This window comes from Pelophylax lessonae (genome assembly GCF_965119305.1).
Source record: "Pelophylax lessonae genome assembly, chromosome: 12".
NCBI lineage: Eukaryota > Metazoa > Chordata > Amphibia > Anura > Ranidae > Pelophylax > Pelophylax lessonae.
The window spans coordinates 112,279,568-112,306,943 of record NC_138779.1 but is presented as its reverse complement, the minus strand read 5'-3'; the positions used below and the strand labels follow the sequence as shown (position 1 = coordinate 112,306,943).

The following is a 27,376-nucleotide window of genomic DNA, read 5'->3' as shown; positions in this document are numbered from 1 at the left end:
AGTACCAGCAGCACTCATGTAGCCCCAGACCATGACACTCCCACCACCATGCTTGACTTTCGGCAAGACACACTTGCCTTTGTACTCCTCACCTGGTTGCCGCCACACACGCTTGACGCCATCTGAACCAAACAAGTTTATCTTGGTCTCATCAGACCACAGGACATGGTTCCAGTAATCCATGTCCTTAGTCTGCTTGTCTTCAGCAAACTGTTTGTGGGCTTTCTTGTGCATCATCTTTAGAAGAGGCTTCCTTCTGGGATGACCAATTTGATGCAGTGTGCGGCGTATGGTCTGGGCACTGACAGGCTAACCCCCCCACCCCTTCAACCTCTGCAGCAATGCTGGCAGCACTCATACGTCTATTTCCCAAAGGCAACCTCTGGATATGACGCTGAGCACATGCACTCAACTTCTTTGGTCGACCATGGCGGGGCCGGTTCTCGGTGGAACCTGTCCTGTTAAACTGCTGTATGGTCTTGGCCACCGTGCTGCAGCTCAGTTTCAGGGTCTTGGCAATCTTCTTATAGCCTAGCCCATCTTTATGTAGAGCAAAAATTCTTTTTTTTCAGATCTCAGAAAGTTCTTTGCCATGAGGTGCCATGTTAAATTTCCTGTGACCAGTATGAGAGAGTGAGAGCAATAACACCAAATTGAACACACCTGCTCCCCATTCACACCTGAGACCTTCTAACACTAATGAGTCACATGACACTGGGGAGGGAAAATGGTTATTTGGGCCCAATTTGGACATTTGCACTTAGGGGTGTACTCACTTTTGTTGCCAGCGGTTTAGACATTAATGGCTGTGTTTTGAGTTATTTTGAGGGGACAGCAAATTTACACTGTTATACAAGCTGTACACTCCCTACTTTACATTGTAGCAAAGTGTAATTTCTTCAGTGTTGTCACACAAAGATATAATAAAATATTTACAAAAATGTGAGGGGTGCACTCACTATTTTGAGATACTGTACACCCTTTAAAAGCTTGAAGGTGGTCATTAGATTTTGGGGGGGCTGTATGTGGTAAGGCTGCCTAAAAGTCTCACATGTGGTATCCTCATACTTGGGAGAAGCAGCAGAATGTATTTTAGGGTGTTATTCCACATACTGTATACCCATGGCATGTGTGAGCAATATATCATTTAAGTGACAACTTAAACAAAAAAATTATTCCAGAAACTTGTAGCAAAAACACATTTTTCCATAGACTCAACATGCCTCTCAGCAAATAGCTTGGGATGTCTATGTTCCGAAAAGGGTCATTTTTGGGATGGAGGAGTTGTGCTAGATTTGCATTTCAGGGCCTCTGAAACTGATAGGTAGTAAGGAAGTGAAATAAGCACATTACGGTATGCTCTTTGAAATCATGAGGCATTGGTTTTTAGGCACCTGTACGTGACTAGACTCTCACAAAGTCTCACACGTGGTATCCCCATACTCAGAAGAAGCAGCAGAATAGCAGAATGTATTTTGGGGTGTAATTCCACATATAGCCATGGCATGTGTGAGCAATATATTATTTAGGTGACAACTTTGTGTAAACAAAAAAAAATAAATTTTGTCATATTCCAGAAACTTGTGGCAAAAAATACATTTTTACATGGAGTCAACAGGCCTCTCCGCAAATATCTTTGGGTGTCTACTTTCCGAAAAGGGTCATTTGGGGGGGGGGGGGGGGGGGGGTTTGTGCTATCATGGCATTTCAGGGCATCGAAAACTGTGATAGGTAGTGAGGAAGTAAAATAAGCAATTTACGCACTTTGAAATTCTGAAGGCAGTCATTGGTTTTCGGCACCTGTATGTGACTAGGCTCTCAAAAAGTCTCACACATGTAGTATCCCCATAAGCAGCAGAATGTATTTTGGGGTTTAATTCCACATATACTCATAGCATGTGTAAGCAATATATCATTTATGTGACAAAAAAAAAAAAAAAAAAGTCATTTTCCAGAAAATGGTGGCAAAAAATGAAATATTCCTTGGACTCAACATGCCTCTCAGCCAATAGCTTGGGGTGTCTACTTTCCAGAAAGGGTTAGTTTGGAGGGGGGTTGTACTGCCCTCGCATTTTAGCACCTCAAGAAATGTAATTGGCTGTCAGGAAGTATAAGCTGCGTAAATTCTAGTATATATACCATAGTTTGTAGATGCTATAACTTTCACACAAACCAATAAATATACACTTATTGGGATTTGTGTTTACCAAAGACATGTAGGAAAATACATTTTGGCCTAAATTTATGATGACATTTGAGTTTATTGGATATTTTTTATATCAGAAAGCAGAACATATATATTTTTTTCAAAATTGTTTGGTCTTTTTTTCATTTATTTCGCAAAAAATAAAAAACCCAGTGGTGATCAAATACACCTAAAGAAAGCTCTATTTGTGTGAAAAAAAATGACATCAATTTTGTTTGGTTACAGCATTGCATTACCACGCAATTGTCAGGAATGTAGAGCAGTGCCAAATAGCAAAAAAAAGGCCCTGGTCAGGAAGGGGGTAAAACTTTCCTGGGGTCAAGCAGTTAAAGTTATGCTTCTGTCTGAAAATATTCACAGACCACCTAATTTTATGTGGTTTATTAATAATTGATTATGGAAAATTACTGTACAAACAATAATTTATATTATAACTAATTAGTGTGACTATGTTTTTTGCAGGCACAAACTGGATGATTGAGATCTTAAGCTTACTTAAGACAAATGGGGATCCTACTTGGTGTAATAATGTTCCAATCTGGCTCCGATCTCCTTGGTTTGAAACTCTGGAGGGCCAGTCACAGATCAAAGATGTTACCCCTCCAAGAGTGCTTACCTCTCATTTACCATTCCACATCTTTGCAAAGTCATTTTTCACATCTAAAGCAAAGGTATGTTACCTAAAGTGGTTCAAAAGCCAAGACATTTTTTACCAATGCATTTCCTGCATTAAAGTAAAAAAAGTGTCCTATCTTGATCCAGCACCGTGCCCTTTTGCAGTAGCGCAGATCTGTGTTTCTCTCCTCACAGGACACAGAGGCAGCAGTGGGAGCCATTGACTCCCACTGCTGGCAATCAAACCCTGTGAGGAGGAAGCAGTGAGTGGGACAGAGTTGGCCGAGCTGGGCTGTGTGCCTTTGAACACACACAACCTGGCTCAGGAGTGAGCCCATAGGTGTGCCCACAAGGCAAGTGACTTACTATGGGGGCATAAACAGAAGAGGAGGGGCCGAGAGGGCTGTCAGGGGCCTGCAGCCATCTTACCTTAATCAAGCTTGTTGGACATTCCATTCCATTCTTGAAGCATGTGCATTAATATGGAGTTTACCCCCCCCCCCCCACACACACACTTTTCAGCTACAACAGCCCCAAAACCTCTGGTAAGGCTTTACACAAGATGTTGGGATGTGTCTGTGGAAATGTGTGCCCTCATATCACCAAACAATTTATGAGATCAGGCTCTAGTATTGGATGAGAAGACCTGGCTCGGAATTGGCAATCAAATTCACCCCACAAATGTTGAACAGGGTTATTTGCAGGCCATCTACGATCCTCCACCCCAAATTTAATAAATCATTTGTTTAAGGAGGCTTTGTTCATGGGGCTAGTTTATGATGGGACAGAAAAGGGTCTTCCTCAAACTGTTATCTAAAAGTTTGGAAGTGCACAGTGAGCTTTGTGTGTGTGCTGTAGCATTGACAGTTCTATTCACTGGAGACACCTGAACCAAGTCATTTGGAGGGGTGTCTCCACAAACTTTTATCTATACACTATTAGGTGAAAGGAAAAACACTTCCACATTACACTATACAGTATATACAGAAAGATAACACTAGCATTGAACCAAACCTACATTTTTTTTTTTATTTCTTATTAATGTCAAATATGGTCACTAGTCAGGGAACACCTGAAATCCAGTCAAACTTTTCCTAATTTGTATTCATTTTTGTATCAGATGTCTGTCTCTTGGTGTGTAAAATTTAGCTCTAATTAATATTTATTTTTCTAAGATTATCTACGTAATGAGGAACCCTAAGGATATTCTTGTATCATTGTTTCATTTCTCCAAAATGCTTTGCCTTTATAAAGATCCTGAAAGTTTCCAAGAATTCTTTGAAGACTTTTTGCAAGGCAACGGTGGGTAAATACCCAATGACAAAATTCTTGTTCGTGAAGCTTGTTGTGTCTGTACTCTGGGAGGCATAGTAGTTAGTTCGACAGCAGAATGAGACATATCTCTGTTTTAAGTGAACTTCGAATTAGGTGCAGTGTGGATATTTATAAAACAGAAATTTTATATGAAGGATGATTTATACACAGCTCAAAAATTTAAAGGAACACTTTTCAATCAGAGTATAGCATCAAGTCAATTAAACTCCTGGGATAGTCAGTTAAGTAGCAGAGGGGTTTGTTAATCAGTTTCAGCTACTTTGGTGTTAATGAAATTACCAACAGGGGCACAAGATGAGCAACAATGAGACGACCTCCAAAACAGAATAGTTTTACGGGTGGAGGCCACTGACATTTTTTCCCTACTCATCTTTTATGACTTTTTTTCACTAGTTTTGCACTTGGCTGGGGTCAGTGTCACTACTGGTAACATGAGGCGATACCTGGACCCTATAGAGGTTGGACAGTCAGTTAAACTCCTCCAGGATTGCACATCAATACGTGCCATTGCCAGATAGTTTGCTGTGTCTCCAACCACAGTCTCAAGAGCATGGAGGAGATTCCAGGAGACAGGCAGTTACTCTAGGAGAGCTGGACAGGGTCATAGAAGGTAATTAACCCATCAGCAGGACCGGTATCTGCTCCTTTGTGCAAGGAGGAACAGGATGAGCACTGTCAGAGCCCTACACATTTATCTCCAGCAGGCCACTGTTGTGAATGTCTCTGACCAAACAATCAGAAACAGACTTCATGAGGGTGGCCTGAGGGCCCAAAGTCCTCTAGTCGGCCCTGTGCTCACTGCCCGGCACTATGGAGCTCAATTGGCATTTGCCATTGAACACCAGAACTGGCAGGTCTGCCACTTGCGTCCTGTGCTTTTTACAGATGAGAGCAGGTTCACCCTGAGCACATGTGACAAACGTGAAAGGGTCTGGAGAAGCCGTGGAGAACATTATCCGGTTTGGTCATGGGTCAGTGATGGTCTGGGAAGGTATATCCATGGTGGGACACACAGACCTCTACAGGCTAGACAATGGCACCCTGACTGCCATTATGTATTGGGATGAAATCTTTGGACCCATTGTCAGACCCTACACTGGTGTAGTGGGTCCTGGGTTCCTCTTGGTGCACAACAATGCCCAGCCCCATGTGGCGAGAGTATGCAGACAGTTCCTGGAGGATGAAGGAATCGATACCATTGAATGAACCCCACGCTAGCCTGACCTAAATCCAATAGACCACTTCTGGGACATTATGTTTTGGTCCATCTGACACCACCAGGTTGCACCTCATTCTGTTCAGGAGCTCAGTGATGCCCTGGTCCAGATCTGGGAGGAAATACCCCAGGACACCATCCGTCGTCTCAAAAGGAGCATGCCCCCACATTGTCAGGAATGCATACAAGCACGTGGGGGCCATACTAACTACTGAGCACCATTTTGAGTTGCTGCAATGAAATTTCAGCAAAATGGACTAGCCTAATTTCTTCACTTTGATTTTTGGGGTGCCTTTGAATTCAGCCCTCTGTAGGTTGATAATTTTCATTTCCATTAAAACATGTGGCATCCTTTCGTTCCTAGCACATTACCCAGTCCATATCAGTATAGATATCCAGCATGATATTTTTCCCCATTGTGTTCCTTTAATTTTTTTTGAGCAGTGTATAATACTTCCCATATTACTTGATTTCATGTATTCCTCACTTCTATGCATGTGTGATTACTCTCCAACTTGCAATGTTCTAAGATTGTGTTTCTCCCTAAGATTATTCCTCCTTGTCACAGGAGGTGGCAGCTCAGCCTCACAGATCCTCGTGTGTTTTTCTACACAAACATAAAATATGTGTCCTGTCCTGTATCTATAGTAGCCTATTTTTACCATAAAAGTACATGCAGGTTAGAATTGCACAGAAAAATGCATCTCACACATGTTGTTTAGCCACCAGTCAAACCTATGTGTTTCCTTGACCATTGTAGGAAGAATGATTAGTTTTTGATTGTTTAAATACCCTCTCACCTCTCATGGATATACTGTATCAAATCCTAGCATTTATGTCCTGTTTTCTCAAAATCAATGACAGGCTGAAATATGTGGTGGCAGTAACAAGTGCAAATCGTGTTTAGGGCTTTATTATTATTATTTATGTACTCGGAATAGCGGCCACATATTTCAACCTGTGATAGATTTTGAAAGACAAGACAAAAATGCCAGGATTTGACACACATGGACTAAACACAAAGTGTGCATGCAGCTTTATAGAAAGGGTTACTATATACAAAGCACATAGAACGCTTCAATAGTACAGTAAGTACAATAGTACATACTATAACTGGATACTAATGTTTATAGGTAAAGTTGATCCAGGGGGGAATATCCGATTGCCTCTCAGGGGATCAGAAAGGATTTTTTTTACCCTGCTTTAGCAAATTAGGTCGTACTTTGCTGGGGTTTTTTTGCCTACCTTTGGATCAACTGTGGGTATAGGATTGTGTATATGGGATTGTAAAATGTTGTTTTTTTTTCCCCTTTTATTGGTTGAACTGGATGGACTTGTGTCTTTTTTCAACCAGACTAACTATGTAACTACATATATGTGACTAATATTGACTATTAATATGTTCATAGTTTATTTGCCGTCCTTGTAGTTCTTTACAGTTCATGGTTTGATCATGTGAAAGGGTGGATGCAAATGAAGACAAATAAGAACTTCTTTTATATCACATATGAAGAACTTCATCAGGTAAAGGGTCAGAATTACTATATTTGGGGCTCCTTACTGTGATGATTAGCTTTTCTTCAATGCAATTTAAATCTACCTAGGCTATGGTTCCCCAGCCTTTTGACTTAGGTAGCAGTTACAGTGCAAGTTTTGCAGCAGCCCCCCCAGCCCCCCTAATACTTACCTGAGCCCATCTTTATCCAGGAATGTTGCAGGAGTTTCTCAGCTGCCCGGGCTCCCCTTTTCATTGGCTGAGACAGCAGTGTGGCATGATTGGCTCCTGCTGCTGTCAATCAAATTCAGTGAGCCAATCAGCAGAGAGGGGGGGGGGGCCGGGTCATGGCTCCATGTCTGAATGGACACAGGGAGCTGTGACTCGGCTTTGGTGCCCCCATAGCAAACGGCATTGCAATCACTTTAAACTCTCTACTATTTTATCCAGTTATGATTATTCTGTGTTTTTCTTATTATCTTCATCAGTCTATCATTTCTTGAACCCCGTGATTCATTGAATTGATGCAACATTTAAGGTTAATATGTAAATATCAATGTACTTATGTATCATGTAGCAGTATGACTGCATCTGGTATTTAATTATTTGCGATTGATGACTTGTTATTAAAAAAAAAAAAAAAGAAAGTAAACAGAAATTGAACTGTTTTTTTAACTTCACTGTGAGAAACGATAAATGCGTAGGGGTTCCTGTTCAGGCTTACAAGGTCCAGTAATTTGGATACCGCTGACTCCTAAGGATGCAGGCTGGGGAGAGGTTCGTTCAGACACAAAATATGTTGTATAAACAGAAAGAAAATGCCTGCCCGCCGCACACCTCATCTGTATAAAAGAAGTGCGCTATCCAGTAAACAATGTGATCATAAATCACAACAGCTGTTTCAACCCAGGAGAGTTGGATCAAGGAGCAGGAGCATAGAGGCAATGGTCTCCTACATTGATAATCAAGATTACTATGCTGCTTGCCCACGGCTAGCTGGTAAGCGAGCACTACCTCCTATTAACCACTTTAAGATCGGAAGATTTGACCCCCTTCCTGACCAGGCCCTATTTTTAGATTCGGCACTGCTTTACTTTAATGGACAATTGTGCGGTTGTGCAATGCTGTACCCAAATAAAATTGACGTCCTTTTTTTCCCACAAATAGAACTTTCTTTTGGTGGTATTTGATCACCTGTGCGATTTTTTAGTTTTTGCGCCATAAACAAAAAAAGAGCAACAATTTTGAAAAAAAAAAAAAAAAAACAATATTTTTCACATTCTGCTATATGACATTCACCCCAAAAAATTTAAAAATATATTTTTTTAACATTTTAGGCCAATTTGTTTTCTGCTACATATTTTTGGTAAAAAAAATTGCAAAGAGCATATTTTGATTGGTTTGCGCAAAAGTTATCGTGTTTACTAACTACGGCAAAGATTGATGTCATTTTTATTTATTTTAGTGTTTTTACTAGTAATGGCGCCGATCTGTGATTTTTTGCAGGACTGCGACATTGCGGCAGACAGATCGGACCCCTTACTGACATTTTTGACACTTTTGGGGGGACCAGTGACATTACTACAGTAATCAGTGCTAAAAATATGCACTGTTACTGTAATAATGACACTGGCAGGAAAGGGGTTAACCCTATGGGTGATCAAAGGGTTAAATGTGAGCCTCATGCTTACTGAGGTGTGGGGGGGGGGGGGTTCTGTGACACAGCTATGCTGAATCCTGTGATCTCCTCCTGTCTGTCACTGAGAAGATCTGCCTGCTTTGTTTACATAAGCAGGCGGGTCTTCTCACACTTTCCCCGATGATCGGGGAAGAGAGGCGGCAATCGCCATCTCTCCTCATCCGGCTGGACTACCGCTGTGTCTAAACACAGGGGGAGCACGCTGCCGAAAACACTAGGAGTCCAGCAACGTAGGTCTACGTCGCTGGACCCAGGGGAGCCGCACTGCCGCAGTAGGATTGCTATGAGCAGTCGGCAAGTGGTTAACACCATATGGATATTTCAGCTGCTCATGCCTGCTTGTGTTAAGAAGTCTTGTGGGTAATTTTCGTTGTACTCCTATGGATTTGGCAGAATTATGTCTTCAGTTCATATACACATGCAAATACAGGACCGCACTGCTTATTAACCCTTCATGTGGAGGTTTTTTTTTTCTTAGAACCACAATTTTTTGCATGGGACTTATATTATGCAGAATCCATATGGTTGGACAATTCCACACTAGAGACCACTGTGTGTTTTTTCAGAGTCTTCATTGATAGATCTATTTTACTTTAGTGATTTATGATCACATTGTTTACAGGATAGCGCACTTCTTTTATATTTTTGTTTTCTTTTCCCAATATTCAGGAACTTTAGTGCAGCAATAACCATATTTTTGACCAGCGCATTTTCACAATATAAATATAAACACACCTCACCTGGCCCGAGTAGTTAGCAGGTAAAAGAAGCTTCAGCTTGGTTTATCCAGGCCAAGCCCCAACATGTTTTGCCCCACCCTTTCTATTTCTACAGCGTGTTTTTAACTTCAGTTATCGGGCATTATTTATTGGTATAATGTACCAATAAACTGAGCTCAGTGTACCCAGGTTCATGCATTAAAGGGTTGTCTTTTTTGGTTGTGTTTAAAACTATAGGCATAGGCTGCATTTAAATATTTGTTAATGATGCAATGCTTTGGAAAATGGATGCTTCTACTAATGATTTTGCTCTTTATCCAGGATCTCAGAGGAAGTGTGGTAAAAATTTGTGAATTTTTGGGGAAAGAATTAAATGAAGAACAGACTGATTTAGTTGTAAAAAATGCATCTTTCAAAGCAATGAAAGAGAACAAGATGTCCAACTACAGTTTACTTCCTCAGGATTTTTTAGATCAAACCAAAGGTTCTTTTATGCGCAAAGGTAAAATCTAATTTAATATATGCTGTCATTGTTAACACCATCATTTTCATGCACTTTTCATGATTGTGGTTGATACAAAGAAATATGAATACTGGATGTCAGATGAATGATTCAATATACCAAATTCCTAATATAACTAAAGATAATACAAAAAAGTGACTTTTACGGTACAAATTGTATATATGAATACAATCACCTTTAGCTCTCTTATGGGGGAGTTATGAGAAATGGCCCTTCCCAAACAGGATATTGCGCTAAACCTGTAGGTAAATAAGAGAACCAGAACCTTCACTAAGTGGCAGTGCATCTACCCAGGACAGAGCCTCTGTAAGCAGAGGGGATTCCCTTCCTGGGAAATGACCATTCATTTAATCAAAGTAGTTGGAAGAAGAGGAACTTCTTCAACCAGCATAGATCGTTAACCATAGGTATATAGATACACAAGAGTTTGGCAATAATTCAAACTTTATATAACAATAGGTTAATAATAGTACATACATCCAATGTACAAATTGGTAATACCAACAAAGGGCACAACAGATGTCCTGGTTTGTTTTGCACATATATACATATATGTGCACAATTGTGCACATATACCCAGGTATACCTAGTTATTGATAAAGACACCTCCAGGTGAATGTTGCATCAAAGACGAGTTGCAGGGGACTCTGAGGATGATGACAGTTTGGCATCCATCTTGGTGTTAAAGATCTGAAGACAGAATCAGTGATTCTCCAACCAACCTGTAAGGTAGCTTCTCACCAGCAGAAACCGTAGTGTGACACTAGAACTCAGGGTCAGCCTATCTACTCTGCTTCTTGGTCCCTAGTAGCTTCTAATCTGCCATGCAACCGGGTTTCTAACTACTTGTGGGTAACCTGGCTTTAGCCTATTCTGGCTACTGAACCCTGAGTTAACACTAGCTATAACATCCTAGACCAGAAGGGACACGGTTAAAGTATCATTAAACCTATTTGAATATGCTTGCACTAATGGATAGTAGTATAAAAGGAGTAAAATCATGGCCCGTATAGCACAAACATTGCATTACTGTACGTAATTTTTTATATTTTTGTTACTTACGTTGATCACGAGATCAGAACATTATTACTCTGCAGCTCAGCGTGGAATATGTAAGTAGAGCTAGCTGCTAGAGTGCAATGAGTTCTGCACACATCACTTTGCCTGGAGCAACAGAGCTGATTGGTGCTTTGGCAGTCATGTGGCTTCATGTGAAAAAAACACAAAACAAAAAATGGGATCCAAATATTAAATAAAAATGTAAAATAAAGGTGATAGGCGTAACAATTGGATATTTTAAATAAGAATGATTTTTAATAACTTGCTCAATGCTGAAGATGGAGTTTACCATGACACCTTATACATCTGTCACAGCCTGCAGCCTCTAAGCCAGCATGCCCGAAATAAACTTCCTTCCTGCCCAAACTACGATACAATAAATTATCCATAGGCAACGCTTTAAAAGCTTTTAAAGGTTACTGGTTTAGAGTTGCACAGGAGGTCTGGTGTTAGAATTATTGTCTTGATCTGATGTATGTGGCGATACCTCACATGTGTGGTGTGATCGCCGTTTACATATGCATGCGGGACCTACATGTGCATTCACATTTGCGCATGAGCAAGGGGGAATGGTGCGCATTAAAAAAATATATATTTTATTATTTATTTTATTACTTTTTGTTTTGGATCAATTTTACTGTTATCACAAGGAATGAACAACATCTCTTGTGATAGCATAGGCTGTGACAGGTCCTCTTTTTAGAGAAATCCAGGGTCTGTTAGACCCCAGATCTGTCCTTTGGCATCCAAAGGATCTAATCAAACAGAGATCAGTTTGATCAGATGTTTTTACAAGCCGGTAAGGTCTTGTATACAACAAGCTGAAACTGTTCCTTCCATTCTTCTCAGCGTATGCAAACTGGTTGCATCAGTCCTGGGACGGGGGAGCCCAGGAAATACGACGGCAGGAGTGGGGGGAACCCCTCCCACTGCCTGTAAAAGTGATCGAGCAGCTGTATAGCCACTTGGATCATGTTTATTTTGTGTAAAATAACTGGCTAAAAAAAAATGGTACCGGCTGATAGTAGCTGCATTGATCCTGTTATAAGCACCTCAATTCAAGGACACATATGTAACAAGGCTCATTGTAACTGAAATGTGAAGGTTTATTAAGGCATTATATAGTTAATCTTTATTGCAAGAAATTCCTTTTTTCCGCCACAAGATGGAGCTTTATGAACTTGGATTAATCATCAGTTAAAGCGGAAGTATTGTCGCTTTTTACCTTTTTACCTACAGGTAAGCCTATAATAAGGATTACCTGTAGGTATAATTAATATCTCCTAAGGTCCCTTTCACACTATCCGTCCGTCGGACGGACTCCGCTTTTCTCAGCGGGGGATCGAGCTGCCGATCCCCCGCTGAGCAGAAGGATGACAGCTGTGTCTCCGCGCTGTGTGCAGAGACACAGCTGTCAGTTCCCCATGCATCTCTATAGGGAAAATCGAATGGGAACGGACCGTCGGTCTGTTCTCATCCGATCCCGTCCGATCCGATCCACTGGACGGATGGAAAATAGGGTTTCCATCCGTCCAGATTTGATGGACCGGATCGGGTCGGATGTCAGCTGACATGTCTCCGCTGCCATCCGATGCCCCATAGGAATGCATGGGGGGGACCGTTCAGATCCGCCAAAAAAACGGACAGGCGGATCTGAATGGTCCGCCTGTGTGAAAGGGGCCTTAACCTGCAAGGTTTAGGAGATATTCGCCCTGCATGCAGCTGCTGAAACCAGCGGTGCATGCGCTCTGAAGGTCCGGCGGACCTTCAGAGCTCTTTGCCGGCTCCTTGCCGGAAAGTAAACTCTTGCGCGCATGTTCCGTCATCGCAGCTCCGGTCACTCACAGCGCCGGAGCCGCCGAACCAGGAAGAGGCACCAAGGGAACATGACAGCTCCCTCAGCGGTGGCCGGGTTACCATGTCGGGGGTTTGTTCTAAGGTAAGTATTTCATAATGAGCTAGTATGCAATGCATACTAGCTCATTATGCCTTTGTCCTGCAGGGTTTTTTTTTTTTTTTTCCGGTAAGGTTGTGGTCCCAGCCAGAAAGAGCTCCAATATTAAACCAACCCAAAAGGACTTCAAAGACCAGCCTGCTGTTGTATGCGAGGGGGTTATATAAATTAGGGAACTCGGGAAGCCAGGGGGGAGTCTTGGAAAGGAAACTGGTGTGTGAAGAAGTGCAGGCTCTGTCTGGAAGAGACAGGGAGAAAGATAAAGGAAAAGACTGTGGCTTACGGTAGAGACAGTGCCTGTCAGTTTCGGAGAACTGGTAAAGCTGCTGCCATCTGCCAAAACAATCTCTTGCTATCCAGCTACAGCATGCAGAGGATGTGGTGGACTGGCTTACTAAACCATTCTCCTCCTCCTCTATCACCCAAGCAGAGACTAGTGCGCAGTCCACCACAGTTGAGCGTTTTATTCTGCCTACTTGTCCTCAGCTACTTTTACCAAAGCCCCAGCATCATGCATGGACGAGCCAGCTGACTGATTTGAACACAGTGTCAGCCACTTGCTCCTTGATGATGCACAGGCATTACTAGATTCCTCAACAGTACCATTATAGGGTTATGGTGTGAAGGCAGCACCAACACCCAAAGCCACATTTTTCTGCACCTGTTACTTCTATCCAAAGTCTGCGAAACAGACACCAGAATTTAACCAAAAAATCTCTAATCTTGTTCCGAGTGCACTAAATTGTGGCCTCATCATACAGACTCCCCAAGCTGTTGTTTATAAAATAAATAAAAGCTTGCAGGGAAAATTGACATTTTTTTGCCTTAATAAATGTCATTTTTGCTGCAGCAGGTTCTGCACACGGTACAGATGCGTCACTTTACAGGCAGACTGGGGGTCCCGGCACTATATTTAAACAAATATTTTATTTTTATTGTTTCACTTTAAGCATCAGTAAACTATTGCTCATTTACAAAATTATGTTTTTTACCAACTTTGTTCATTGACACATGTCACATAGGGTAGTACCCAGGCCCCCATACCCTTTGTATGCCCAATAACTTCAATCTAAACCTTTAAACTGGGCACTTTTGATTTTTCTAGTTCTGCCATGAACCGAACTAGGGGGTGTTCGACCCATCTCTACTCAGCAGTTTGGATGTTACAAACATCTTGGAGAGCTAACCATTGGTTTTCTGTGGATTTAGGCTGCATCAAATCGTTCTGTCTCTTAATGGTGAAGATAGTTCTTAATGATATTGGCTGCAGGTTCGGGGTCATTGTCCTGCTGCAGAATAAATTTGGGGCCAATCACATGCCTCCCTGATGGAATAGTATGATGGATAATCGTCTGCCTGTATTTCTTATCATTGAGGACACCATTGATCCTGACCAAATCTCAGACTCCAATTGCAGAAATTCAGCCCCAACTTGCAAGAAACCTCCACCATGCTTTACTGTGTCCTGCAGAGTCTCATTATTGCCGCTCTCCAGCCCTTCGGCAAACAAACTGTCTCCTGCTACAGCCAACTTTTCAAATTTTGACTCATCAGTCCAGAGCACCTGCTGCCATTTTCTGTTCCTATGTTTTCATGCGTTGATGAGTCACTTAGCCTTGTTTCCATGTCAGAGATTTGGCTTTTTGGCTGCAATTCTTCCATGAAGACCACTTCTGACCAGACTTCCCTGGATAATAGATTGGTTTACCACTGGTTTCCGCCAGTTTTGCGCTGATGGCACTGCTGGACATCTTCCAAGGTTGAAGGGAAGTAGGCATTGTGTGTCTTTTAGCTGCTGCATTAAGTTTCCTTGGCCAATCATTGTGTCTACAGTCCTCAATCTTGCCCAATCAATGATGCCCTCAATGCCAAGAAATATAGGCAGAAACGTATCCATCATGCCATATCATCAGGGAGGTGTGTGATTGGCCTCAATTTTTTTTCTGCAGCAAGACCACCACACTTGGAGTCATGATGTGAATATTGTACTGGGCCACATGTGAGTGGAAGTACACTAATGATGTTAAGGACTCACAAAGCTTAAAAACTACCACTTTTATAGGTGTTGAGCATTTTTTTTATGCCTGAAAAACACCTCTATGTAAGCCTGTGTCCATGCACACATAGGCATTTGAAAGCATATTAGAAGAGGAGCGTTTACAGGCTGAAAAGAAAAAAAAAAAACTTCAAATGTATGCTCAGGAGAAGAGCTGAAGAGCAGAAAAAAATCAGGAAAGTGCCTATATGTGCATAAACACTAGACACATCTAGCACTTCCAATGCCTGGAACAAATTCATATTCTGGCCAATAGATGGCTTTTAGCACATTTTTAATGTCTACTGACTTCTTGTCAGAAGTTTCGGTGTTCAGGGGGGGCTTTAACAGACTAAATATACCTGTGGTAACTTTTGGAAAGTGTGAAAGTGACTTGCTAAACAGCATTGATCTTCGCTTATATGTATTAACTGATTTGTCCTTGCAGGGATCACTGGAGACTGGAAGAGCCAATTTACAGTTGCCCAGAATGAATATTTTGATAAAGTGTATCAAGAGAAAATGAAAGATTTAAATATGAAGTTTTTCTGGGAAGACATGTAATTTCAAAAGACAAGACATCAGTGGAAAGCATCATGTGGATTTTTAATTAAAATTAATTTTTTCATTTATTTTATTATTTTATTTTTAAGAATATATTTTTAAGAATATTGCTTATACAAGTAGTATTTGCAGAAACAATGGGGGTTATTTATTAAAGGAGTAGATCATGTTCACTTTCAATATTTTCACTTATCTTAGAGGTGAAACAAAGGGAAAATTCACTTTGCAAAGAATACCCAATCACTTTGCAAAGTGAAAATTTGCTTTGAGGGCTCGTTCACATGTGAGGCTGGGGGATGGTAAAACTCAGGGGTTCAACTGCACTTTTACTGCCCCCAACCGCTACCCCCTTTGGCTTCAGAGGCAGTCGCCATGGGTGTACACATGCAGTGATGATTTGCTTGTGGTTGCAGGAGGAGTTATACCCACACCACGACCCAATCAGGTGAATGGGGCCACTCTTCAAGCACCCCACAACCGTGTGCAATGCACACCGTTGCGACGTGATAGTGTGGCGATCGAGAGGTTAAAGCAGGCAGTGAGGCGGTGATACAAAGTGTCCTTACCACCTATAAATAAGAACTAGAAAAACGCACTAGAGCTCTATTGGGTGTTAAAAACATAGCAGCTATCACAATATCATAATACATACACATGTAGCATAATAAACATCAAACCATTATGTGTCACCACAAATTGAAAAAATAAAACAAAGAAATCCAAATGTGAAGCCAAAAACTGTGAATTCATTGATTATTCGGTTATGAGGGAAATGACAGACGTGGATACAAAATGTCACCAAACTTCTTAATGATAAACCACACAGCACCCCGGTGTACAACAGAGGGAGGCTTACAAGAACCATATGACCCCCAATTAAGAGTGGTCAACCAGTGTTTGTGTATCAATCCAAGATATCCAGCTTTCCTAAAAACCACATGTCAAACAATGGTACTGCTGCGTTGTATTCGCTGTGGATAAATACTCAGTTGGGCATAGTATCTTGAAAAAGAAAAAGACACGCTCTCCATAGTGTAATCCCGATTAGAACACCAATTTAATTTGGTAAACACACTTACAATGAAGCGATGACAACCAGGCACTTCATATCTTGTAAACACCTCATATTCCAGAATGCAGGATGACCGTTGGGGTATCGCTTATGCTTAATATGTTCCATCTCTGCCCTACTAGTTTAATCAAAGATGATGTCATCAGGAGCACGGGACACACTATAGTTAACCCTGCATACAAATTGCAGTGCCAGATGCATTCACCAGTGTCTCATGAATGATGCTATAGCAACATACAGTGGGGAAAATAATTATTTTATCCCCTGCAGATTTTGTAGGTTTACCCACTTACAAAGACATTAAGGGTCTATAATTGTTATCATAGGTGTATTTTAAATGATAGAGACAGATTATCAACCAAAAATTGCAGTTCAGTGAGTAAAAAAAGTATTTGATCCCCTACCAACCAAAAAAAATTCTGGCTTCTACAGACTCACTACACAGATTAGTCCTGTCAATTTGGGAAGGTGCTCCTAATGACAATTTGTCATGTGTATAAGACACCTGTCCACAAAATCTCTTTCTTCCATTCAAACCTTACCATCATGGGCAAGACCAAAGAGCTGAAAAAGGACATCAGGGACAAGATTGTAGACCTACACATGGCTGGAATGGACTACAAGATTATCAGCAAGAAGCTTGGTGAAAATGAGACATCTGTTGGAGCAATTATTTACAAATGGAAGAAATACAAAATAACCATCAGTCTGGAGCGCCATTCAAAATTTTGCTTCATGGGGTGGGGGATGATCATGAGAAAAGTGAGGGATCAGCCCAGAACTAGACAGGAGGATCTTGTGAATGATCTCAAGGCAGTTGGGATCAAACAAACCATTGGCAACACAGTACGCCATCATGGATTGAAATCCTGCAGTGCCCGCATGGTCCACCTTCTCAAGAACGCACATGTACAGGCCTGTCTGAAGTTTGCCAATGGATATCTAAATGATTCAAAGAAGGATTGGGAGAACATGCTGTGGTCAGATGAGACCAAAATTAAGCTCTTTGGCATTAACTCGACTCGTCATATTTGGAGGAAGAAAAAAAGTGTCGACTATGACCCTAAGAACACTATCCCTACAGTCAAGCACAGGTGGAAACATTATGCTTTGGGGCTGTTTCTCTGCTAAAGGTATCGACTTTGCAGCATTCAGGGAACACGTATTGTAAAATCTTGGATGAGAACCTTCATCCCTCAGCCAGAACACTGAGGATGGGTCCTGGATGGGTCTTCCAACATGACAATGACGCAAAACATACCACTAAGGCAACAAAGGAGTTGCTCAAGAAGAAGCACATTAAGGTCATGGAGTGGCCTAGCCAGTCTGCAGACCTTATTCCTATAGAAAATGTAAGGAGGGAGCTGAAAGAAGAAGAAACCTTAAGTAATTAGAGGAAATCTGTAAAGAAGAGTGGAGCAAAATCCCTTCTGAGGTAACCAACTTCAGGAAATATTGTTACGTACCTGGTGGGTAGAGCCTGGTTTATGCAGAGGAAGGCCTCTCTTACACCTCTGACTCGGGGCATACTGGTAGAGTATACAGGTGGCGCAGGAGTGCAGAGTCACATGAATACCAGTGGGCATACAAGCTGCTGGTTGAGTAGGACACCAGATGGTAGCACATGTCTCAGTAGCAAATGGACAAGTGTTAGTGACTTGGTAGCTCCAAGGGTCTGGAAGATAAGCAGAGTCAGACAAGCCGGGTCATACACAGAGCAATTAGATCAGATCAGATCAGATACAGATGAGGAGACAGGAGAATGGTCAAGGAACAAGCCAGGGCCGATGCAGGTTTAGAGCAGGAAAAGTCAAGAGCAAGCCGGGTCAGTAATTCAAGAGCAGATGCAGGTAACAAGGAACAGGAAGATCACAGAACACTGTAGGCAAGACAGCACTGATCCTGGATGCTGATCCAGCCTAAATAGCCCATTTGGCACCCTCATTTGTCACAGGATGCACGCATGCGCACATTTGTTCGCATTCCGGTGCATATTGGTTTGCGTGCACACGTTAGCACACACTAACAAGCCTCTTCTTTGGGAGATTCGGGGAACAGGGACTTGCCTGCAGGCATTAGCCTGTCTTCGGACAGAGCCTTCCTGACAAACATCTTACCTCTATGCTTGCCAACAAGGGTTTTTCCACCAAGTACTAAGTCATCAAATACTTATTGTACTCACTGATCTGCAACTCAATTTATAACATTTGTATCATGTGTTTTTTCTGGATTTCTGGTTGATATTCTGTCTCTGGCATTTAAAATATATTTATGATAAAAATTTTAGACCCTTAATTTCTTTGTAAGTGGGAAAACTTTAAAAATCTGTAGGGGATCAAACAATTATTTTCCCCACTGTAAAAGTGTTGACAACTTCTATAATGCGCCATCTTGTGGTCAAGAGTAAAATTGCCCACAAAAAGTTAAAAATAAGTGCAAAAAATGTTTTAACAAAAATATTCAACATAATAATATTCTTCACATGTTCTTATAAAAATTTATTAAAAAACAAGAAATGTATTACATAAATATTAAAACATATTTTTGAACAGATATTATGCCCTAAAAATTCATAGAAATATGTTAACCACATATTTTTGTTAATAAATATTTTCAAATATAAGATCTACAAAATCATTATATAAAAACTATGAAAGCTCCTGAAATGTAACTGACAAAAAAGGGGAAACACTGAATCAGAGGTCAAAAAAGGGGACAAAACTGGAAATAAAAGTAAAATTAAGTATAATATTAAAATTGTAAAGATCATTAGAAATAAAAATCTAAATCTAATGTAACTGAATATTCTAAAATGAAGAACCCTGTAGCAAAAAAAAAAAAAAAAAAAAAAAAGGGAAAGTAAAAAATAGAAAAAGGATACAAATCATTTCAGCTATTATTAATGAAACAATTTATGTCCCACTCTATGTTAAGACCCAATGGAGTGTATGCATTTGTACCTCTCCAATGAGGATTATGTTTATCAATTGCCATAAATGTTGTGCCAGCAGGATTTTTATTATGACATAGGGCATAATGTTTAGAAACACTGTGTCCCCGAAATCCATGTCTTATATTACCTATATGTTCCTCTAATCTGACATGTAATTCTTTTGTGGTTCGGCCCTTATATTGAAGCCCACATTGTGATGGATGCCGGTATCAGATCCCTGCTTTCCTCACTAACACGTGACAAAGGACCAGCCAATCTCACACCTCGATGCCCCTCAGCTGCACCCTGCACAACGATTTTCCAGCTCGCGGGACCACATCTAGGTGAGGCCTGAGAGCAATTGTCACTGGGCTAATAAAGCAATTAACCCTTTAAATGCCACCACTCCCATTTCTGGACCGAGCAGGATGGAGCTCGTAATTCTAGCAAAAGCAATTATGATTTTAGAATAATCGTCTGTAACACACACTGTCACCACAGACAGGTACAGTATGTTCATAGAATTTATCCTATACAGTAGCACCCTTCAAGACACAGGTTCTTTTTTAGCTTGCATTAAGAGCTTAGGGACAAGGTTAACACTTTTCAAAATATGGTTTTAATAATAAAAAGGTCAAAATTGGTGCAAATAAAATATTTACAGAAAAAAGGTGTTTCAAAGAAATAAAGACATAATTCAGCAACAAATAACTAAGGTAGAATTGAGGAGGAAGGATACTTGCAATCAATGTCCTGGGTGTTATCAGAGTTTATTCGATGAGCCAGGTGTTATCGGTTCCTAAGCTTGACAGATGTTCCTGCTTTGATGGTACATGAGAACTCACAACTGTCTGGGCATTTCTCTTTTTCTCTTTTTCTCTGGGAGCAAAGGGGTGTTGACAGGTCCTCTCTGACCAATAAAACCGAGTGTCCATTGTCAGCCCTGGGTTTATGACAATATCAGGTCCCTCCCTTACACACAGTTTTATACCACTATTCATATGTTCCAATAAGTACCGGTTTCATTCTTGTAACTGAGAGATCATTGTTCAGCATTAAAATTTGCGTACAGGGATACTAAACACAGGATAGCTCAGATAAACTTGTAACCCAGGGAATATCTGACAGCTATCTTCCCTTCTATATGTGCTAGTGAGGTCATGTATGACCTTAATTCGTTCAGTACGACATTTCTCTGTCAAATATTTATTATTAATGTGTCATGTTCCTGTCTGAGTTTATGAATCGTGTGTGGATTTGTTACGTTTTGATTTGGGCAGAGCTCTATGATTGCCTTTTACAATCATGGCAAGTTTTTCAAGGACAGTAGATAGACATCAATGTCACTGTCCTTTTCCATAACTTGAAATTTGGCTGCCTAACTCACAGGCAGAGGGGCATCCCTATGCTCTAGGGACTTGAGGTTCTGAGCCCATTGCTGCTGCTGGAGCCTAGCCATCTCCAGTTCATGCCGTCAATCAGCCTTCCTCTACGCAGCCTCTCTCTCAGCATGGCGTTCCGCAGCCTCTCTCTCAGCATTGCGTTCCGCAGCCTCTCTCTTAGCCACAGCCCGGCGTTCTACAGCCTTTCTCTCAGCCTGGCATTTGAAACTGCAGGTACACCATAGGATTCATCTCCCTCATGCATTGTAGTGTTTCCAACATTTGAGCAGAGTGTATACTGGTTGTAGGCAATCTGGGGCTGGCCTGCTCATGCTGTGGCTTGGAGGTGACATTAAGTGATACTCCAGTGTCAGTCTCTGCTCGCCCATCCTGCTAGACAATCTCTAAACAACTGGGCTCTGAAGTAGCAGGAACCCTTTCAGGTTCAGGTTCCCCCGGGTTCTGGTCTGCCCAGATACCATACTCCTATAGGGCATGAATCATTCCTTCAAGATTTTTGCCACCTACGTCAATTCCTCTTAATCCACACTCAGCATTCAGGTCATTTTTGTTCATCTTTTTATATTCTGACAACCTAGGCATGTTTGCAAGTGGAAAAGATAGAACAGAAAGCAGAGATAGGAAGTAGCTGTTGCTGTATGTCTGTTTAAAAAAACAAAAGAAAAATGCACCGGCTTGGCTTGTCTCTAAGGACTGTTTCCACAAATGTTACAATCCTTGAGTGCAGAGATAATTCCTAACAATGCTCTGAATGCTCTAATGCAAAACTATCCCACTTACGATCCCAGTCAATATGTGACAGACACGGGTATAAGATCCCTGCCCTCCTCACTAACACGTGACAATACCAATTATGATTTTAGAATAATTGTCTGTAACACACACTGTCACCACAGATAGGTACTGTATGTTCATAGGATTTATTCTATACAGTAGCACTATTCAAGAAACAGGTTATTTTTTTGAGCTTGCATTAAGAGTTTAGGGACAAGGTTAACACTTTTTAAAATATGGTTTTAATAATGAAAAGGTCAAAATTGGTGCAAATAAAATATTTACAGAAAAAAAGGAGTTTCAAAGAAATAAAGACATATTGTACTGGGTGTTATCAGAGTTCAGTCGATGAGCCAGGTGTTATCGGTTCTCAAGCTTGACAGATGTTCCTGCTTTCATGGTACATGAGAATTCACAACTGTCTGGGCATCTCTCTTTTTCTCTGAGATCAAAGGGGTGTTGACAGATGCCCCTGACCAATAGGCCATCCATAGGCAGTCCTGAGTTTATGACAATATCCAGTCCCTCCCTTACACACAGTTTTATACCACTATTCATATCCTTCAATATGTACCGGTTGCATTCTTGAAACTGATAGTTCAGCATTGAATATTGCGTCCAGGGATACTAAACACAGGGTAGCTCAGATAAACTTGTCACCCAGGGAATATCTGACAGCTATCTTCCCTTCTATATGTGCCAGTGTGGCCATGTATGACTTTAATTAGTTCAGTACGACATTTCTCATTCAAATATATACTTATTATTAATTGTGTCATGTTCCTGTCTGAGTTTATGAATCGTGTGTGGATTTGTTAAGTTTTGAATTGGGCAGGGCTCTATGATTGCCCTATACAATCCCCATTAGTTCTGGGTATCCTTAATGGATTTGGTCATAGTTTTATGATACGCCTGGACAGCAGAACCAGACATCCTGCGAGGACTCAATTAGCTGTTTACAGCTCTGCATAGGCCTTATCCCTGGTGTCTGATGTCTCTGAAGTGAAATAACGGCTCTTTTAAAGTGTAAAACCTATGCATTCCAAGGATTAAAGGAGGGAGGGGGTAAGATCACTGCTGCAATGTGTAACTGTTCTGCAAGACTGTCATGGCTGACCTATGATAACTGAACAACATGGCCGCTAGCTACAGCTTTTTATGTGTCCAGTACATTATATCATTACACACATGGGCATTAGAGAATGTAGACCATATGTTTTGTGTGGCAAGAAATAAAAGACCTAATGGTATAGGATCGTAAAGTCTAGGTCAAACGAAATTCTAACACCATACATTCTTTGATGGTACTAATGTGACATACATTCCATTTTGTGCAAAGGCAGCAACCTTCCATACTTTGTAAAAAAAGTAGGTATTTTCAGGGGGTCTATCACAATTGGGGCAATTATGTTCCCCAGTGAGGTAGCACCCCTAAAAACAACTGGAGGTTTAATGGGCAATTGTGACTCAAAATCTGATTAATCTTCAAAATTCTCCAATGTTTCCTTATTATACTTCTTATTTTGTAGTAATGGGCTGAGAACGTGATAAAAGAAAAACTATACATATTTGAATCTGAAGATGAAGTCTTATATTTTCACTCATAAGGCTTCCCTGGTCTGGATTGCCTGATCCAACATTGTCTCATTATAACCTTTATTCGGGAACAATTCTTTCATCACTAAAGCTGAGCTACAGTCATTTTGTGTTTATTAAAAGCCAGCAGCTACAAAAAGTGTAGCTGCTGACTTTTAATAAACATACACTCACCTGTCCAAGGATCCAGCGATGCAGCCGCCCGAACCCTCGATTCTCTCCCTCTCCTCTCCCTGGTGCCGGCATTACAACTGTGGTCACACGGCAGTCGTGCTGGACCTCCTAAATGGTTGAGTATTCTTCTGGGACCTGTGATGTGTCCTAGAAGATTGCAGGGGGGGGGGGGGGGAGAGGAAAACTTCCGCTCGGACCGCCTAGGTGATCCAAGTGGAAGTGGGAGCGGGTACCTGTCAAAAATAGGTACCCGCTCCCCCCCCAAGAAAAATGATATGCCAAATGTGGCATAGGAGGGAGGGAGGAGTGTAAAACTTCCCCTTTTGGGTGGAGCTCCCCTTTAAGGCCTGAGAGGAATAGTCCTCAATGTTGGTACAATTGCATCTCAGCTTTATAAATTACCTTTTAGGCACGATTGAAAAGCCAAGATTGGTGATGGCATGAGCCGATCGGAATGAATCCATTTCTATCTGTTGTTTTAAAATATGTGGCAGTTTTTATTTTTTCCACAGAGCTAGCCTCATGGGTTAAGACAATACCCCTTTGATTGCTACTCAAAAAAGCCAAAAATGAGTCAAGAGAGTGTGCACCACCATTCCACACGAGGAGGATGTTGTCTATGTATCTCCTCCAGAGTATCAACTCAGATCTCTGGGCTGCAAAGACGACATCCTCCTCCATCTTAGTCATGAACAGATTTGCGATACTGGGTGCAAATTTAGCCCCCATGGCTACTTCTTTCTCTTGTAAAAAATATGTGTCACCATACCAGAAATAATTATGACTCATTCCAAATTGTAATAGCTCAAGTTAGTAATTTTTCTGTATGTTGGGAAGGGTGGCATCCTCCATTAACAAATATTCAACTGCTTCCAAACCCAAGTTGTGTGATATAGAATTATACAGTGAAGATACGTCTGTTGTGGCTAATAAATAGCCCTGTTTCCAATCCATATCATTTAATATGTTAAGGACATGTTTAGTGCCTTTTAAAAAGATAGGTTTGCTCATCACTAATGGTTGTAGGTAATGATCAATATATTTATCAATCCTGGTAGGTATGGAGTCAATATTGCTGATAATTGGTTTCCCTTGCAGATTGATGACATCCTTATGGATTTTTGGGAGACTATATATCACAGGTATTCTTGGGACAATAGGCTTTTTCTTTTTTATTCAGATTCCATCCTTATAACCTCTATCCAGAATATTCTTGAGCCGATTTTTAAATTGTGTAGTGGGGTTACACCCTAGTGGAATATAGGTATCTCTATCAGAGAAAATTTGCCTCGTCTCAGAGTCATATCTGCACTTGTCCATAACCACAATTCCTCTGCCTTTATCCGCAAGGCAGATGATAATATCTTTCCAAGCATATAACTTCTTCAATCTCACCTGTACATTTTTCTGGCCTCTCTCCCTCCTTATGTTCAATGAGTCCTGGTCATTCAAAAACTGGTCCCTGAACACTGTCATGGACTTGCAATAGAGCTTGGCGAGCTTACCTGTACCTTCATGTCTGTATTAGAGGTCAGACTGCATTTCTGGATCCTTTTTATCACCTCTACTTCCTGTTCCTGTCCCGCCCAGGTCATCACAGGAAGTCTATATTAACAAATGCACTGCAGGTCTGCTTTGCTGTTCAACAGTATTAGTTTCCTGTTTGCCGTGTGCTTGAAATTACTCCTCTGTGTACCGACTTTGGCTTGTCCCTGACTATTCCTGTTTGCCTGTTACCCTGACCTTTGGCCTGTCCCTTGACTACCCTTGTCTGCCTGTTACCCCGACCTCGGCTTACCCTTCACCATTCTGTGTGTCCTGAGTGGCTGCTTCCCTTCTCTCCCTACGAAGCGTGACCTGGGGGACCCCAGGTGCTGCGACCTGGGCCCAGTTGCAGCGAAGTCCATCCTCACCACTAGAGGCTCTGGTGAACACCTGCTGGGTCTTAGACTCCGCGCCCTGGGGAATCTTGGGTTCACGCTCTGGTCCATCCGCAGCAGTCTGCTATAGGGTTCACTACCTTGCGCTGCGCCCCTGCCTCCAACAGGGTGCAGTTGTCACCTGGCCACAGGTGACCTGACAAACACAGGGAGGGAGGAAGCTATTTCAGGACTTAAAGCCCACTTGCTGAAAGATGGCATAAATGCATGCGGCCAGAGGGAAGAGGTTAACACATAACACCACACTGCAGAGTGTTTATAATGTATGCATTGATAATTTGATTTAGAAGAATTGCCCTCTCTGAATGCAAAATTTCAGACCATTGTTTTTGGATCCCACTATGGGTAAAAACAACATTTAACATACATATAATTGGTATCCCCATGCACATAAGAAGTAGAATTTATTTTGGGTTGATTTTTGGTTTTGAGTCATGGTAAAGGCATGAAATATACAACTAAATTGAAAATTGTATCCCCCCCCCCCCCACCAAATTAAAAATAATTCCTTCAAAAACAGAGGATCAAAACCCAGGCTGCAACCCTAGATAAATACCTTAGGTGTCTTGATTGCAAAATGGAGTGATTTGGGGGGGTAATTCTATTGCATGGTGCCTGAAAATTAAACTTGAATTAAATGTAAAAATGCACACTATTGTTTCTGGGCCCCACTACAGGTACAAAAAACATATAATGCACACATATGTGGTATCCCCATGCATGTCAGAAGTAGAAGAATTTTATTTTTGGTTGATTTTTGGGGGTGGGTCATAGGAATGGCACAACATTTACAGCTAAATTGAAACATTTGTGGAAAAAATGCAATTTTTGTTTTTGTCTACTAAATTCAAAATTATCCCTACACAAATAGAGATGCTAAAAACCCATAATTTACCCCTAAAAAAATATGGAGTGATATGGGGGGTAATTCCATTATTTGAATACAAATTGTCTGTAATGAATGTATGGTATCTGAAATGTTAACTTGGATCAATTGCCCTTTTAAGGGCAAAATGTGGACTACAGTTTCTGGGCCAAATTATGGGTACAAACAACATATAACACATACATATGTGGCATATTTATTCACAGCAGGAATAGAAGAAGTTATTTGGCTTGTTTTTTTGGTGGTGGGTCATGGTAGTAGCAAGAAATATACAGCCAAAATGTAAAAATGTATATATATTTTTTACTATTTTGGGACAGTTTTTCTTTTATCTATACATTAACATTTACCACCAAAATAAAGCCTAATGCATCCTGAAAAAAAGCAAGGAGTAATCCACCTAGATACACTAAACATTTTTAAAGATATGTACAATTTAAGTAATACGTGTTAAAATGGCAAAACTGCGCTCAGGCATTAGGCTTTTTTCTACCACTGGGTGTGAAGGAGTTTAAAAAGGAACCCAGTTGTTGACTCTCCTTAAGACTCCTGGGATGTATGACACAACTTGCCTAGACACAAAACCTGAAAGTAACTGAAAAAATTAAAAAAAAAAAGTTTTTAAAACAAGTAAATATGATATACTTTCCTATTTATTTACTAATACAGCATGAGGATGGATTAAAAATAATCAATGCTGATTGGGAGAGTCAAGTTCCACTTTAATAGGTATCCATGGTATCCAAAATTTCAAAGCATGTCTAAGTGAGCACTAGGGATGATCCAACGGTTCGGGTCGACCATCGGTTCGGGTCGACCATCGGTTCGACCCGAACATTGGGTGTTCGAAATTCGGCCGAATTCCGAACTTTTTGCGGTAAAAGTTCGGAATTCGGCCACCAGAACCGCCCAAAATGCAATGGGACAGGAACTGGGCTTTAAAAGCCCATGATTGGCCCAGAAACATCAGTAAAATGTGATTGGAGTGACTACGGGGTCCAGAGGCCAATCAGGAGTGAATACGCCACCCATACGCCCCCCAGTATATAACATAGCCCCGCCAAAATTCTAGCACTGTAATACAGAGGCTGTGGAAGAGAGTGGAAGCATTTTGTCACGGAACCATGAACCAGACGTACAACAACAGATAAGTGAAAATAAGAAAGCTTTATTGAAAAA

General features: G+C 41.1%; 1 protein-coding gene across 1 annotated transcript in view; it reads left to right on the top strand.

Annotated features, from left to right (window-relative positions):
• LOC309568904 (sulfotransferase 2B1-like) overlaps positions 1–15,441 on the top strand; it is a 95,069-nt gene extending 79,628 nt beyond the window's left edge. The window contains exons 9-13 of the mRNA XM_082274680.1: positions 2,669–2,877; positions 3,997–4,123; positions 6,802–6,896; positions 9,607–9,787; positions 15,305–15,441. Of these exons, the coding sequence (XP_082130806.1) occupies positions 2,669–2,877; positions 3,997–4,123; positions 6,802–6,896; positions 9,607–9,787; positions 15,305–15,420 (728 nt within the window). The 3' untranslated portion in view covers positions 15,421–15,441. The remainder of the gene's footprint in view (positions 1–2,668; positions 2,878–3,996; positions 4,124–6,801; positions 6,897–9,606; positions 9,788–15,304) is intronic.
• The last annotated feature ends 11,935 nt before the right edge of the window (positions 15,442–27,376 follow it).